Source organism: Melanostigma gelatinosum (assembly GCF_949748355.1).
Source record: "Melanostigma gelatinosum genome assembly, chromosome: 2".
Classification (NCBI taxonomy): Eukaryota; Metazoa; Chordata; class Actinopteri; order Perciformes; family Zoarcidae; genus Melanostigma; species Melanostigma gelatinosum.
Window position 1 is genome coordinate 26,266,360 of NC_136635.1, and position 16,714 is coordinate 26,283,073.

Genomic DNA, 16,714 nt, shown 5'->3' on the forward strand with positions numbered 1-16,714 from the left:
ATAGTTTATAAAACAAAATTTAAAAAAAACCCAGCTCCCTTTTAAAGTAAGTAGACCAGCCACATATTAAAACAGAATTCGCACCGTAGGACTTGTAAAATGGTCTCTCAAAGTCTTCTAAGGAACTTGGTCACTCAACTGTCACTGGAAACAAAACAAAAAAACCAATGAAATAACGAAAGTTGGTAATTTTACTGTACCTGAAAATAACTGTTTTCACCAGACCCTTTCCCGCAACTTCAATATAGGACTCAGATATGGGCTCTAATGTCAATAACACATGTATCCATACTATGTTCATATAATTAATAAAAAAATAAATACATTTAACAAATACAAAGTATTTTTTTGCAGTGGATAGATTACCAAAGGAACAGATTATCACCCACAGTTGTATTGTTAACATTTCTTTTTCAAGTGTAGGATTTCTCATTAAAACCACTATTCCTCCCTCCCTCCCCCCCTTACTAATCTAAACCTCTTAAAGCCTCTAAACTGGTGTGGCTGTGCTGTTGAGCTGGGTGAGATGTGACCCCCTCCAGTCACCTATAGGGCTGTGTGTGAGCACCGGCTCACTGAAGGCTCAACGTTAACACTGTAGCACGCTCACAGAGAGCAACCGGAAGTAAAAGTTGATGCTGATGATGTATGTTGGCAATGGGACCCGAACGAGCTCCTGGCTTTTTTGGCCAAAGAAGCAGAGGGCACAAAGATGTGCACGTTTATGTCTTCAATCGGTATATCTTGTAAAAAGGTCATATGAAAACATTTTCTTTTTACTTGTATTTTATAAGTTTTTCAGTTTTTTTTTTTGCTTATGTGTTTTTTTTGTACAAATGTTCGTACAACCTGTTGAGACATGAAACAGATTAAACAAACAGAAAAATCAACCAAAAAAAAAATAATAAAATCCCATGCATAAGTTATGTCCCACTCTTACTGATTGCATTTGTAAGTTACCATCTTATTAAAATCGGTGTACATGTTTGTCTGTTCATCAACTTGACATTTTTGATTTTGTACATTTTCAGCCTTTTTTTCTTCTTTTTCTTTTTTTTTGGGGGGAGAGGATACAATTTCTCATCTTATTTTCCAGCAGGTGGTTCCAGGTATTGCTGCAGAGTAGATTCCAGACACCGGACCTGTCTCTTCCTGTACAGCAGGAGGCGCAAGAGGCGTGTTGTGTAGATGCTGGCTGCAGGAAGGAAGACCACTCCATAAAAGAAGCCATCAGAAAGCAAATGAGCTTTTATCCATTGTGATTTCAGTTCAAGTTCAAGAAATTAAACCCCATTTCCTATAACAAGTCTTTTTTTTCTTCTTTTTTTTTCCTGCTCGAAATTGTTGCTTGGTGACCCCGAAAAGCTTGACAGAGACAGATACTGTAGCTGTCTGAATACTTCTAACAACCTCCCGAGGCTGGAGTCTGGAAGCAGAAGTGGGACAGGACAGTCGGTCAGTAGCAGACGAGGACGGGAAGAGGGAGGGAGGGAGGGAGGGAGGGAGGGTGGGTTGGGGGGCACAGGCGAGGTCACCCCTATCTGCAGAGGTCTTCTTGTGTAGAGTCTCGCACATTTTTCCTCTTCTTGCTGTTGCCCTGGTTGTGTGGCTTGTTGCTCGGATGACTTTTGGTGCTCGAGGAGGAGCTCTGCTGCCCCTGGTGGCCGCTCTTATGGTTCGAACGAGACATCCTGGCCTGGGGAGAGAATGCGAAGATAAAAGTTCAGAGTTCACGCAGGACGTCCCATGGGAACACTTCTATGTGATGTGTTGGGTTATTCGTGGATCATGTGCACGTGTATGTAGAAAGGTAAAGCTTAGTCCAACCTTGCCACCCTTTTTGCTCCCAGCCGGAGTGCTGTTCGCCTGGCTCTGTGTTCGGTTATTGTTGACGACAGTGGACTTCTCTCTGTGGGCGCTGGAGCCCCGGACAGACTGCTGCTTGGCCGTCTTACACGGCGTGCCATCAGAGTCCTGAAGGAAACCGGCAAAATAACAAATAGTACGTCATGAACATGTTGTCACCATGAAGTTTTACTCATGAAGCACAATATTTGAAGGCTCTGTGTGTGTGTGTGTGTGTGTGTGTGTGTGTGTGTGTGTGTGTGTGTGTGTGTGTGTGTGTGTGTGTGTGTTGCTAGACTGACCGCATCGCTGGAGGTTGAGATCGTGGAGGAAGGAGACAGTGGAGAGGACCGCAGTGAGGGCGACGGAGAGGAGGAATTGGAGGTTTTTACTACAACAACATCGCTGTCATCTGGAACGTTGTTGTTGCACTCATCGAGCTGCTGGGACTCGAACAGCGTGACGTCATTTCCTATTGAAACGGAGAAAGGAAAAATGTAGACACGAAGTCCAAACTCAGTCCAAAGTTAAGCTTACAGACCAGGAACTGCAGATCTTGACCTATCCTGAAGATGAGAGTCAAAATGTAGTTTCAAGAGGACTTCAAATGTTCTAGACATTAAAGAAAATTGTGAAATACCGAACGTACTGTTGAGTGGCTCATTCTGAGACTGGCTCCCCCAGTTCTTTCTGATCCATTCCCTGTACTCATCCACTTCCTGTGTTACCCGGATTATTCGGCCAAGTACGCTGTGATGGGAAAGAGAGTATTCCTGTTACACCAGTGTTTACTCAGATGTCTGGATAAACAAATGTTGCTCATAATGACCTCGTAGTTTCAGTGTGATGAAATAATGCCAACAACAACAACAACAACTGAAAATACTCAAATTTGATGATTGAGAATAAGAATGAGAATTGACAGAACATGACTGAATATTGCGACAACAAACCGATCAACCAACCGATGCAAATCTTACCTCTCGGTCTCGTTATTGGGATAGTACTTGGCGATGGGTGACACAGCGTGGCTGAGCACCACGTAGGCGTAGTCAAACGCCTGCTTCACCTGCATGGCACCGTATGAACTCCGACCGACATCGTTATCTGGCGGAGGCAAGGCAGACGGTCGTTTGGTGTTAATACTAGACGTGGCAAATACGCGTCATTCCCTTTATCCTTCGTGTTCAGTGTTCCTACCGGGCTGCAGCGGGTCCTCGATGTAGAGCATGGAGGGCCGGTAGCTGTCCATCATGTTCTTCTGAACCTCGTCTTTGGCAACGTAGCAGCCTCCATCTTTTATCCTGATGCCCGTTTTCAGGTAGTTGAAGTGGCGGCCGTACAGCTCGAAGAACTCAATGAGCAGAACGCCGATGTTGATGTTGGGGCTGCACACATCCTCCCTGTAGTGAAGCTGGAAAACACACAGTGCCCGAAGAGTTATTGAGAATGATTCAGGGAGTTTAACGAGTCACTTTTGCAGAGATAGCGTGAGAGGCTTTACATTGCTTGCTCTGAATACTGTATGTAGTGCTGTCTCAGACTGTTGTTTTTTGTACAGAATTGTAGATATCTTTCTAACTCGGGTGGTCAGGAATCACTTGTCGTTGGAAATACTGACCTGCAGGAAGCTGACAGCCATGAGGAAGAGACTGTAGGAGCCAATTCCACCGGTAAAAACCTCATTGAGGTCCCTCTGCAGTAGGAACTGCTTCAACACCAGGACCAGGTAAGGCAGCACGGGGTATTTCTACGGGACAAGATACAGACAGGGTGAGGATATAGTGAGGATTGTGACGCCTACAGCACCCTCTGGAGGACAACAGGGATTTAGACTTTTGAATCAAAAGACTCCCTGTGATGTTACACGTTTGTTTAAATGATACGATAACCTCCCGTGGTAGTGATAGCAGGACGCTACAAGTAAAGTCTAAGTCAAGCTGCACAAATTATGTTTACACTTCAAACAGCCACAACACTGTCCCCAGGTCAGAATACAGGACAGACAGAACTCTACCTCTTTGAATTCCTTGATGAGCCGGGCCGCTTTAACGCCGTTCTTCACATTGAAGCTGATGTCCACTTTGACCTCAGTGAAGGAGTCCGTCAGTTTGATGATGGGAACCTGGAACACACACACACACACACACACACACACATACAAATGCTGATCCTGAGGCAGTCGAACAGGAAACGATCACACAATCACTGCAATCAAAGGCTTGGCTCATGACATCGTGCAATCGTACACAAATCCACGTTTTCTGATCTAATCCTTCGCTAAAGTACTTGAGCAAAGATTTAAAATGCTGAACTGCTTTTAGAATCCCGAACAAAAGTGAGAAGTGAAACAACCAGAAAAAAAGCTTTATTCAAATCCTTTAAGTCCTGAAGTAAAACAAAAAATCAAATCAATGCACGGTTTAAAAATAACTCAAATAATAGGATTTTGAGAGCTAGTTCCAAGCATACTACTCTAGCAATACTGTATCTGTGTCACACGCAACATATGACCTTAATTTGGATGAAATTACACTTTCCCTTGGACGCACGTGTCTGAATACAAGACATGTGCGCCAAGCAGTTCAGTCACGGTTGTTGAACCGTCAACACTGTTTGTGTGATTTACAGCTTGTAAAACTGACACTAACACCAAAGACCTGAACATGACAGTCAGCGTCATACTAATTAATGACTGACAAACGACGTACAACTCTACACTTGATGATTGGTCAGCGTCTTACCGTGGCCTTGTCCAACACTTTGACAGAGTTCTCATCCGCGATGTTCCTCTTCCGGAGAGCCTCTTCCAGCGTCCAGAGCGGGAGTGTGTCCCACTTCCCAAAAACTACCAAGTCAATGTCACTGGTGGAAGAGAGACATGACAGGTGTCACTGAGGTCCACTACATTACATACAGCTTTAGCTGTACAATAACTCCATTTCTCTCATTTCTTTATGTACAAGAGCAACGGTAATGTACAAATTTCTCTTCCGCTCGCATGACAAAAGGTTTCGTCCAAACTTTGTAACGCAACCCTTGACTAACAAATAGAAGCACAGACCACATGTAGTCCTAAATGTACACGCATGAACAAGCACTCCAACAGCTGATGTACTGATAAGTCTGGGACTAGCCGTGTGTGACCGTGTAACTTGTGAAATGGGAAACAACACAATACTTCCTCTTACAAACAAAAAGCACACCCTTGCACATTTCAGCCCACTCGGAGGTTTTGCCGCTACGGCCATCAAATGGTCTGCTATGACCAGCAGTTTATGGAGGCTAATGCAGGTTATGGAGGCTAATGCTGGTAAAGAGTGCTGTGTAACCGACATAAGAGTCAGCTGACTTTATGACTGCCCTCTACTTGTGCTCCAGTTACATTTAGTTTCAGTATTTACTGTTGTACTGTAAGGCAAGACCCCCTTAACCGATAGCTTACTAATACAACTACCCACCCATTCAGAGGTTTCTCTGCACTGCATTGTCATAGGTAAACATAGGCATTATACAATGTTGGTTTTCTTGGGTTGGAGCTGATCTTAAATCGAAGGGAACGCTAAAACAGCCATTCTTAAATATCCCCCATATGGTAGCTTACAGCAAGCAGGTGGCTTTGCTTCCCCCTTGTGGATGAGCAATGTGCAACTTCAGACAGCTTACAGAAGCCAACCAGTGTGTGTGTGTGTGTGTGTGTGTGTGTGTGTGTGTGTGTACTACTTCAGCAGTGTGTCCACTACATACAGAATGTTACACACAAGCATATACTACAAACAAGACACGCACACAAACACACATGCACTAAGTGTAAATGACCTGCACCATGTGACTTAAATGAGGCAAATGCACACTTTTGTTTCCAGATCAACAGAAGCGCACCAAAACAGATTCACACACATGCATCCATTAACAGCTTAGTTTCATTTAAGTGCTCAGTGTCGGGTGAAGAGTCCACTCATCCAGGCGACTTGTCTGTTTCCGGCATTTGTTGTGTGTGTGTGTGCGTGCGTGTGTGTATGCGGTTGTGTATTTTTGTGTACGTGTGGTGTGGCTGTGTGTCTGCCGCAAGCCTTTCTCAGAATCAAGTCTTTAACAAAGATCCAGGATCACCAGCACTAATAATCAGGAAACCACCGGATCCACAAAACAAAAGCAAATCATGACTTGCTGGCTGGATGCAACACTTTATCCATAACGGAGCAAAGTCGTTTTGGTAGGGAGCCAGTTCACAGACATGGTTTGGCAAGCGTGAGTTTAAAAAAGGCCGTTTAGGAAACAAAGTGGCTCACCTTGTTGGCAGATAAAGACCAGTGCTGAAACTCCCAAAGACTTGGACCTGGAGAGATCGGAAACACAGTTACACATGGTTTGTTTTGTGGACAATATATTACATTGATTTATGCATCATCCTGCAGATCAAAACATTCTACACCTGAACTATTTTTTATCATCATATTCGACAGATTTGACAGATTCGACAGGCACGGGCTTGCCTGAAATGATCCCACCAAGCTGGCAACAACTTGCCGTCTGATTTCCCCACGCCAAGCTACGCTCCTGTAAAAACCTGTTCGCCAAGCTGTATAAATGTCACTATTCTTCAGTTTAACATAATCTTGATTGAATGACAAGCCCAAACAAACTGCACAGGCGTGGTACAAAATCTACCTATCAGGGGCAAACGCAAAGAGTGTGTAGTGTGACTACTTTAAACCACTTCAGTTGCATTTCAAGAGGGGGATTAAAGACCAGGGTGGCTTCAATGAAACAAGCAACTCCTCCACTAAATCAGATCAAAACATGCATGAGGTTTACACACAAAACAGTCCTTTTAGCCACTGGTATCTTAACCTGCACACCATTGAGGTGACTAAAATATCTCCAACATTTTATTGGCGAGTGTACAGAAATAGAGTTAAGCCTTGACCCGACCGTTACTCGCACACCAACCAGTAGTACAAACTCTGCTTTACAGCCTAGTCACATGACCGGGGCTAAGCCGATTGCAGGGCCATGTTGGTGAACGAGTGTGTAGCCGGTCCTGAAGAGGGGGGGGAGGTAACTACAGGTGGTCACCAAGGTGAGCTTTGTTACCTCGACTTCTCCGGTCAAACGTTTGCTTACAGCTGACGTAGACTACCTCTCGTCAGGTATATATGGGAGGTTTACGCATCCAAGTTCATCGATTAAACAGAATCACGATGTGCAGATGACCAAGTTGTGTGTTCCACAGCGGAAAAGGAATAAAACTAGGCAGGCTGGGGACGGCATTGTGCCCCTTCATTTAGGAACAGCTGAGCTCACTTTGAAGCATGCTGCTCTATCAGCAGGATCAGAGTCAGCGTGTAGTAGAATGCCTGAGGGGGCGCTGATAACATGGCCCAAACAGAGTACTGTGCAGCGGGGAGATAACAGAAAACAGGATGCTTTACGCCATTAACTGACTCGTATGTTAACCGTGTTGCAAATTACAGAGGCCACCGTGTGCAAAAGGAGCCGGTTCACAGGAATAAACAAGTGCAACAAGCCCCGTGTTCAGTGTTTATGATTGGCCAACTGTTTTCACTGTTACACAACTTCATTTTGTTTCTGCCAAAACTAAATAACCTCTCGTGTTTATGAGTAGCTTTCAGATTCCAGCAAAGTTTTTCCAGTCAACAGCTGGCGGCAGTTCTCAGCCTGATTATCAGTGCGGCGCGCTGGAGGATCTGGACCGCCACGCCCTACAATCCAAAACCACCACCAATAACAATAAATCTCAGTCGTTGGTGTTGGGGGAGGATGTGTACCTCAGCACTGGGCCACAGGTCGTGGATGACACCCTTGATTCTGTCCACCACCTCCTCTCTCATCTTCTCCTCCTCCGCCCGGGGGGAGACGTAGTCATAGAAGTCCTTCACCTCCTCGTGTAACCTGTGGACGACAGGACACAGTGTTGAGAGAAGAGTTTGTGGTAATCCTGTGAATTAAATATCCAGAAGAAACATAATTGCCATTTGCATTAGTTGAATTATCGGTCCGATACCAACTCAACTAGCTGGATCGGGTATCAGCGACAATAGGCCAATCTGGTGTTGGACACCATTATTTTAATAAATAACTATTCAGTACATTTACATGTGTATTCATTTATTATATCTTGTTTTACAAAGTCAGGAAACAAATGTTTACGTCAAGCCTGATGTTGCCTTACACATCAAAGACTGACCCCAGTCACTTCCACACAGTGAGGCATACAGTTTATGGGTTCTCGGTCCTTGATATTGGTCGATACCCAAAGCCCAAGTATCGGTATCGGGACTGAAAAAGTTGGATGGGTGCATCCCTAATTTGATTGATTTGAAAATGTTTGGGGCAAAGAAGGCTGCTAAAAAGTCAACCTTCCCATGGAAGTCATCTCAGTCAGGGCAAGGTCCTAACGCCTCTGTCCTTGGATCAGGTCGCTCTGCCACGTGCGCTGACCTTTACACTGACCACTTTTGTCCACAAAAACATAGATGCAGGGACAAGGAAGAACACACACATGAAGGCAGACGTGCGCAAACAACCATAAAGGGCCAATAATAGAAACAATCCTCTTGGCAGAGGACAGAGAAAGTGATGTTTCTGCTTTTAAATATAAAATAAGGCAGCAAAGTAAAGCCTGCGTACACCACAGAAAGTTGGACAAGACAAACACGAGCAGCTCCCGACACTGACTGACTGCTGTTTGGATAACGCTCCAAAGAGCACCGCATGTGCATCTGGTGTCTGGGTTTTACGCAAGAAGAACACTTCACCTAACAGCTGTCGCAGTTCACTGGGTCTCACCGTTATTATAGATTTTGGGGTCTAGTAGAAGCCCAGGACACGGAGGCAGCACCGAAAGGTTGCTGGTCAGCTAACCATGAAGAGAAAACACGTGCACAATTCAACATTTCTTCTCCGGACCCAAATACTATCATTCCTAAAGCCACACTGCTAAGAAGCAACAGTACAGTAGGGCCATGATCAGATGGACAAAAACGTTGCATTAAAAACACAAGATGCTACTTTTGTGTGTGCTACATGTGAATATGAAAAACAAACCAGGACAGCTAGCAAGACCAGAAAAAGTTATTTGGTATTTAGAGTAGTTGGATCCATTATGATGATGATGATTTTATCCTGTATCGTCTCCGATGCAAACTCTTCATAATGGATCGGGACATCCCTAATTTCAAGACTGGCAGTCAAGCCAGAGCCCGTTGAGGTTGTCATTGAAAAGAAAGATACTGTGTGTTTAACGAACTGCTATGTTGGTATGAATGTGGACTAACTGGCTGCTCACAACACTGAATGTAGGGCATGTAAATGTGGTCGTTACTTAAATGCGGATATACGGAGAGGCTGAACAACCTGAAAGTCCCAGACAACACAAGTCCTCTGTGTTGCATATTGTATCTGTGAGTTCTCAGACATTTACTGAAATTGTAGTTTTATCTTGAGGCCCAAGACTTCTACCGTGTCCGCGGTGTGACCGAGCCGGAGCGTTAATGCACCACCCTTTTATCTCTTTCTGATAACGGCTTGTTTTCAATTTCATTGTTGTTAAATTTGTTTTCTGTTCGGGGAGAAGAGGAAAACAGTTTCAGTTTACATTTGCTGCACCTCCTCCAACACGGCTGGCAACCGACGAGCACATTTTAATGACCTAATCTCTTTTCCCCGTGCACATCGCAGAGACTTCCGCCTCCATCACAAACACGTTAGGTTTCATTTTAGGGTAAAAGAAACAAGAGCTACAGTCTGCATTACACATACGACATGAGTTTTGATTTCAGAGAACACAGATCTCATTTATGTATCATTAAGACACCACAGCCCAAAGACCAACACTAATCAAACTTCATTTAAAGTGCAATTCAACTGAAGGATTGTATAGGGTTGGGGTTAAAATGATTCCTTTTAGCTTTAATGTATTTTCATAAACATAAAGCTTTAAAGACGGCATTTATCTGCCATGATCATTTTGGTTTGTTTCTACAAGGGTACAAAAAAAAACACACTATAAAAAACATAACTGGTATAGATAGTGAGCACCAGCAGGTTTCATTTCACAGGAAACCGGCTGCTGCTGCTCCCCCGTCATCACGTGTTCGGAGCAATCGTAGAAATCACATCTCATGCCCCCACCTCGCTGGATCGAGTTTCCTCTCAGCCCTGCGCCTGCTTAGGGAGCACATGGACCCGTGGCACTGCTTATCCGTAAATCCCACGTGCCTATATCGTCGTAATATTATGTAATCTCAAGGAACAGATTTCCAGAGCTGAAGTTGTTCTCTCACCTCCTTAGCATTTAGCAAAATGATAGCAGGTAATGAGATGAAGGGCTGCAACGGAGGATAAAAACGAGCACTACGCACAAGTCGGAGACACGAGTGTCGTGGCTCCAAGGACTTGTGGAATTGTGCTTCTTTGTTTTTTTAATGTTCACACCTGCAACAATGTACGGCTTCAAAAACAATTCATAACTGAGCAATGAGCTCACGATTCAGGGCAATTTACAAAATCGCTCAATGCTCATAGACAATTCCTTATTACACCTTTCTTTATTTTCTTATTGACAAAGAAATAAAAGGAGGGCCAGAAACACCCAGAAGGTGGAACAAAAACATGGGAGAGGGAGGGAGGATTGGGTGTGGTGCTGAAATGCCTTCATGTGAACAAGAGCCATCTGTTAAGTTGGGTAGGATGAAGGAAAAAGAGGTTATTGTCACATCACACTGAGCACTACTTACTGGCTGTTCAGATATCTCGGCACAACGGTACAAAAAGTGTCTTTCAAATCGCTTGTTGCATATCTTTAGAATGTAATACTCAATACCAGGCATGTTGGGACATAAACACCTGCATGAAGCATGATTGTTGATGGGTAAAATACAGTGAACAGTGTTCCAGTGTTATGGCATTAGATCAGGTTACTCATTGCTCAAAGAGTTCTGGCCATATTGTCCCAGAAAGCATCCCAACATCATAACCATTTTTGTTTTTGCAAGGGTTGAAATTTTGGCTCAGGACAATTTTTGCAACAAAAGAGGGTCGTGTGTATGTGTGTGTTATGTGACACTGCTGTGTCTATGTTGACAGGGTTACCAGGAGGCAAAATACATCGCATCCCACACTGTTTCTTTCAAAATGAGGACAACCTCAAACTGCGGCAGCAGTGTCGATGTCTCGAAGATGGCCGATTCATTAATGTTTGATCGATGAACTGATCCGGGGTGCTAAGTGTTGGCCACTGGGACAAAAACGGCTCAAGTTACCCAGAAGCCCAAACACTTGCTGGCTGCTAGTGGTGGACTTGAGTACTGTGGTCAAAACAGAAACGGTTGGACTGTAAATATGGTAATACCAGCACCAAATTGTTTGTCACACCAGTAGACCGTCAATCATCTGTTGATTGTCTGAGCTTTCTAGAAACATCAACTGATCTGGTACCTGTGTAGGAACTAGGGCGGTCGCTTTATACTCAACATCGAGCCAAATACATTAGCTTCAATGTAGTAGCTACTCTTTTTCTTCCCGTCTGTTATGGTAGCATGTTAAAATGAAAGCTGTAACATTTTGGTACCAAAACACCGACACTGAAAATGTGATTTTAAAAGCAACACTTAAAGCAGTATCACAAAAAAAAGGTAGGAAGAGAAGGAAATTATTAACTCAGGCCACGATAAAAGGAAATTGTCAAAGCCCAGCCATTCTGTACACACGCTGAGAAGGTCACAGTTTGACCACACGCTGTGAAAAAAAGAAACCGCAGAACACAGTGTGTCGCTCACTGTCTGGAGCACGGGAAGGCTTTCCATTGGACAGGAAGAAACACATTCCTCGCTTCACTTAGGAAGGCCGAGCTGCCCACACGGGCCGTTCAGACGGAGGCCCGTTTCACCTACAGTCCAAATGGCCAAGCATGGCGGCTTCTCTCTCCACACATCTCTTACACGCTTTGGCCGAGAGCCAGCGAGCTAGCTAAGAGAGGAGAGCGTGACATAGATGTCAAAGCCAGCAGAGGCTGGAACCACACTTCTAATAATGGAGCTTCAGTCACAGAGGTGCTATCTGTGTGCTGGGAATCATAAATCTCCAAAAGACAGGGGCAATAAAAAGGCAATAAATGGCATGAGCCAGGGCTACTCATCAGTGAGCGATTAACCACACTTTTCATTAGCCTGCAAGTGATGTTGTGCCTCAACGCTTGGAACTGGCTGCCAATGCCAGGCCCCTCTGAAATTAATCAAGTGTAGGCTGCTCTGTCATTACTACCATTTTGGGGCCACAGGAGCAAATTGTGCCGCATGAATAAGACATCCAACACAAGTGAGGACGTGAGGTTACAACAAAGATGTCATAAGGAAAAGACAGCGCGTGCACACACACACACACACACACACACACACACAGAGTAAAGCCCAAATATAAAAGATATAGCCCGTAAGAAAGATTTTGTAGTTGAACCATTCATAAACTAAAACACCCAAATCATTTGTGGGTAAACTAGCAAGTAAACAACATTATTCAGCTAGAACTGAAGAAGCCATTGACCCGGTAATCTAGACACAACCAAATATGTACTGTACATGACCCAGGTGTGCTGACAATATACATTTCCCTCACCATGAACCCAATGATAACAAACACAACGTGAAGATAAGACATTTAGAAAACAGAAATGGGCCACAGCTCTCCCAGGCTACACAGACTTCCTGTGCCCTTATAAAGAGTCTGAATAACCAGAAAATGAGGTGGAAACAGTCCCTCAGAACTGCCAATCTGATTGGACACTCAAGAGGGCTTGGGTTTCTTTCTGGGAGGGTTGGCTTTGTTTTGTGGAAGTGAGGCTGTGTGCAGCATGTAAACGCTGGTCCTTTTCCATCGGGAGGCGGGCCACAAAAAAGTGGAATTACAATCTTATTAAATGGGCAAAAAAAGGGTTGCTCAGTGTTTTTAAATACAGAGCGAAAGTGTTATAAAATGTGTATTTTTAAGAAAGAGCCAATCACACATGGGAAGGAAGCAATGTAGCCACAAGGGGCTTTGCAAATTTGACAAAACCCTGATGCTCATCAACAACATGCTCCCAACAATGATGACGAGGCTAAATACGGTAAAGGAGTACAAGTGTTGTAAATACGCTACTAACAACCGTGGAACAGCATCTATATTACTCTACACAGGCCGCATCTCCCAAGCAACAAAACATGTATTATGAGTGAAGACTTAACCATAGAATTAACATAACCTACCAGCCAGGAGCTCTTATATCCACATAAACACTGTGTGCGTTTCAAAATACAGTTCTTGTAATGCCATCGAGCACAGTGGCATTGTGTTTTAACAAGAGTGTGGTGGGACAGAGAGCCCTCAGCGGTGGTTAGTGTGATCAAGACTCTGAGGTTCAGGTTCTGGTATTAGCAGAGCTAATCACTAAGGAATGTCCTTAAGCAAACACAGAGCTTCCATATTGCTATAAATGAGGATCGGCCAAACGCTGCTCTGCTTGTCTATACATGTCAAACAGAGAAGGGGCCAAACTCTGCACCTAAAAAGGTCTTCAAAACAGAGCTCAACCCACCAAAATATTTCTCCAGAGTCATATCTAAAAGAACCACTGCAGGTCACTGACGTAGTTATAAGTTAGTAGGTGTATTTATTGTACAGTGTGACTTAATACTGTTAAAGGACCCGCTCTGGTACGAACGCTAACAGTACAGGCTCTGTAATGACTCAATTCTCACGCTCGCTGAGTGAAGCAGGAGTCTCCAGTTTGTGATTCAAGATATCGGTCGTTATGCAGGGGTTAATAAAGTTTGCATTAAAGCAAACACTTAGACCCTTTAGGTATGAATGACGACTGCAAATAGCTTGCTCAACGATGTGCAGCTGTGATCAGCTGAAATTCAGTTACAATTTATTAAATAATGACAACTTTTCATAATTTTCCAATACGATCACTGGTCACCATTGAAATGCAGTACTACCAACTGAGATGACCACAACTGCTGTTCCTCGCTGACGTCGAAACTACATTTTATAGTCATTACTATCGACGCAAGAGCAATCACTCTGCCCTGTCATTAAGGCACGCTGGTTGTTAAAGCTTCTCTGTGGGCATGTGTGTGCCTGCAACACATATTGTGTACATACTAGCATGCATACTAATGCCATCTGAAACCGTAGCGGGTGCTGTGGCCAAATCTGGAACAAAAATGTGGAAACAAAGAAAGCAGGAAACACTGTGCATAAAGGTGTGCTGCCTGTGGCCAAATCTCAAAGTCCATTTACGCACTCAAAGTCTGTGGGGGCTTAGGACTGTCCAACTGTCAGATCCAGGAGTGCTTGAAGGCTCCATCGCAGACATTTTCAACTGTACACCCGGAGGCCTTCCAGTGTGTTTTGAGATGAGGCGGAGGAGAGTGGGTCGAGGGTACCACAGACCAACGAGCCAAGCAGGCCAAAGACTAACACCATGTCAGCAAACTGTGTCAGGATTCACTTGCCATCCTTCAATATTCATACACCTGCTTTTAACCACCAGTGTCATGACTGTACTCTAGTACAGTGAACACACTGACTGTTGCTGCTCACAATAAGCAGTTTGTAAAGACTTGGCAGACTCATCAGCTCTCACTTCCTCTGAAGTACAGCCAGCTGAATGTCTGTGGACATAAGGAGGAGAACCAGTGAGATGGCTCAATCATCCAAAGTGCCACTCTTGTTTGGGGAAGCACCCCGTTACCCCCTTAATGCTCTCTTTTGACCTAAGAGTAGTGGGATGCATAAGCATAATGTGCACGTTCTTTCATACAACAGCTGGTTTGCAACCCCCCTAATGAACACCACAATGTTTGCAGGCCAGGATAGAAACTGTTCAGTGCTGCCGTGTTATGTGTCTACAGTAATACCCAGAGACATCCTGTGTGTTTATTTCTCCATAAGATTTGTTCAAACTTAAGAAAAGTATTAAGAAAAAATAAAAGGTTAAACCTCCTGTGTGTTTCTTAGGTTTACTTATTGACTTAAAATGATCTGCAGCTTTACCTTGCTAACGCCTAACTTAAGTTAACGCCTTGAGATGTGAGCGCTCATTGGTGGACAGACGCACTTCCACAAATCATTTACTCTCCAGCAAGTCATCAAACTTTGGGTGGGGGTGAAATGTGGGTGGGGTGAGACTGACAACCCCAGTCGTCTCCCTGCATGCCATTTCTGTGCGTTTGAAATAAGAAAATACTAGTCCATCAACTCCTAGTTTACGAGTTAAACTCTCTCTTACCCGACAATTCCTTCCGAGTAGTTCCTGACTTTCCACGGCGTGCCCGCGTAACCATCGTAGCCTCCTGTGTTGGAGCTGCTGCTGCCACTGTTCAAGAGGCTAGAATTGAATCCGAAAGTGCTCGCCTTGTTGTCTCTTTTCCTTTTGTTGGGGTGTCCGTCTGTCAGCCACCTCGAAAGCACCGCGACCCCACTGCCCTGCTGCTGCCCCTCTCCACGGACACCGCCCCTGCCACCGGCTCGGTTGTTGTGGTTGCTGTTGCTTTCCAGTGGTATAAAGTCCCGCTGTGCCTTAATTTCTCTGTCCCCTATTAAGGACGACATACTGATCCTGGCGTCCTCGCTGTTAGAGTCAAGTGTCCCGTTTCTGCTCCCGGCTCCCGACGCCCCGTTGACGATCGCTTTCAGACTGCTCTGAGGTCCGGCGGTGTAGCAGTTATTTACATGCAAGTAGCCGAGCCCCTGAGTCGTATCCCAAATCTGCATCCACAGCTTGTTAGCGGGTCCACGTTGTTCTGGTTGAAACCATGCGATTCTTGGATCCATCAAACGGAACTGTAGGCAAACCGCCGCCGCTCTCCCACCACCACCACCACCCCACCCCACCGAGCAGTGCTCAGCTCGTGTGCAGCTAGCCAGGTTGCTAGCTAACGTTAGCTAACGCTAGCCTGCTAGCCTCGTTATAGCTGTCGATCGCTTCCCCGCTGCTCCGTTACTTCTAGAATGTGGTTTTAAAAAGAAATCCGTCCCTTGGTAATGACGATACACAGTCGAAATTATCCACGCGAAGTAAAACAAGACTGTGAGCCAGGTGTTAAAAATTGTAGCTCAAGCCAAAGTTGGGTGTTGGAAGACTGGAGAAACGTGCAGCTGCTGCTTGTCGAAGTGCCTCTCTGACCCTTTCCCCTGATCGTGGGTCCGTCAATGGCGAAGTCTACGGTGCTACAGCGCATGCGCGGTGCGAGTGAAAAGGGGGCGGGGAGACAGTAGTTACGCAACAGACAACTGCTTCTTGTTACATAACATCTGATTTACTATTCTCTCATCAAAAATGAATTGACACGGTGTTGAAAGTACTACAACGTAAACACGTTTTACTTTTTTTTCTTCATAATACTACTTTAAGCCGATTTTGACTGTAATAATAACCCGAGGTAAAGATAAATACCACTGTATTCAACATATCCCATGGTTTTTCACACCTTTTTAGGGTGCATTTGAGACAAAACTCCCACGATGTAAATATACAGTACATGTTGTACTCGGTTAAAACGCTTGCAGGTAACAAGTGGCAATACAAAATTATACTTATGACTTCAGGACTTCATCACCTCCACAGATAACCAGTTCGGCTTCAAAGCCAAACATGGCACTGACTTGTGTATATATAAAGGAAATTGTAAACAAATACAGAGGTCAAAACTCATCACTTCTTATGTGTTTTATTGATGCCTCCAAAGCTTTTGATCGTGTTAATCACAGTAAATTATTTTTTCTGTTTAATCTGTATATTGATGATCTGTCCAAGCAACTGAAAGCCTGTACTACTGGGTGCATGATTGGAAATACTCTG

At 44.4% G+C, this 16,714-nt stretch overlaps 1 protein-coding gene across 1 annotated transcript; it reads right to left on the reverse strand.

The window, feature by feature from the left end:
* Positions 1-475: 475 nt before the first annotated feature.
* Positions 476-15,992, reverse strand: tent4b (terminal nucleotidyltransferase 4B). Its single transcript, XM_079287012.1, has 12 exons — positions 15,143-15,992; positions 7,638-7,761; positions 6,138-6,184; positions 4,590-4,710; positions 3,863-3,970; positions 3,467-3,595; positions 3,046-3,259; positions 2,826-2,952; positions 2,495-2,595; positions 2,148-2,317; positions 1,828-1,974; positions 476-1,696 (listed from the first exon to the last, which is right to left on the reverse strand). Exons 1-12 carry the CDS (start codon positions 15,685-15,687, stop codon positions 1,538-1,540), a joined length of 1,992 nt encoding a protein of 663 aa, XP_079143138.1. The 5' UTR covers positions 15,688-15,992; the 3' UTR covers positions 476-1,537.
* Positions 15,993-16,714: the final 722 nt, after the last annotated feature.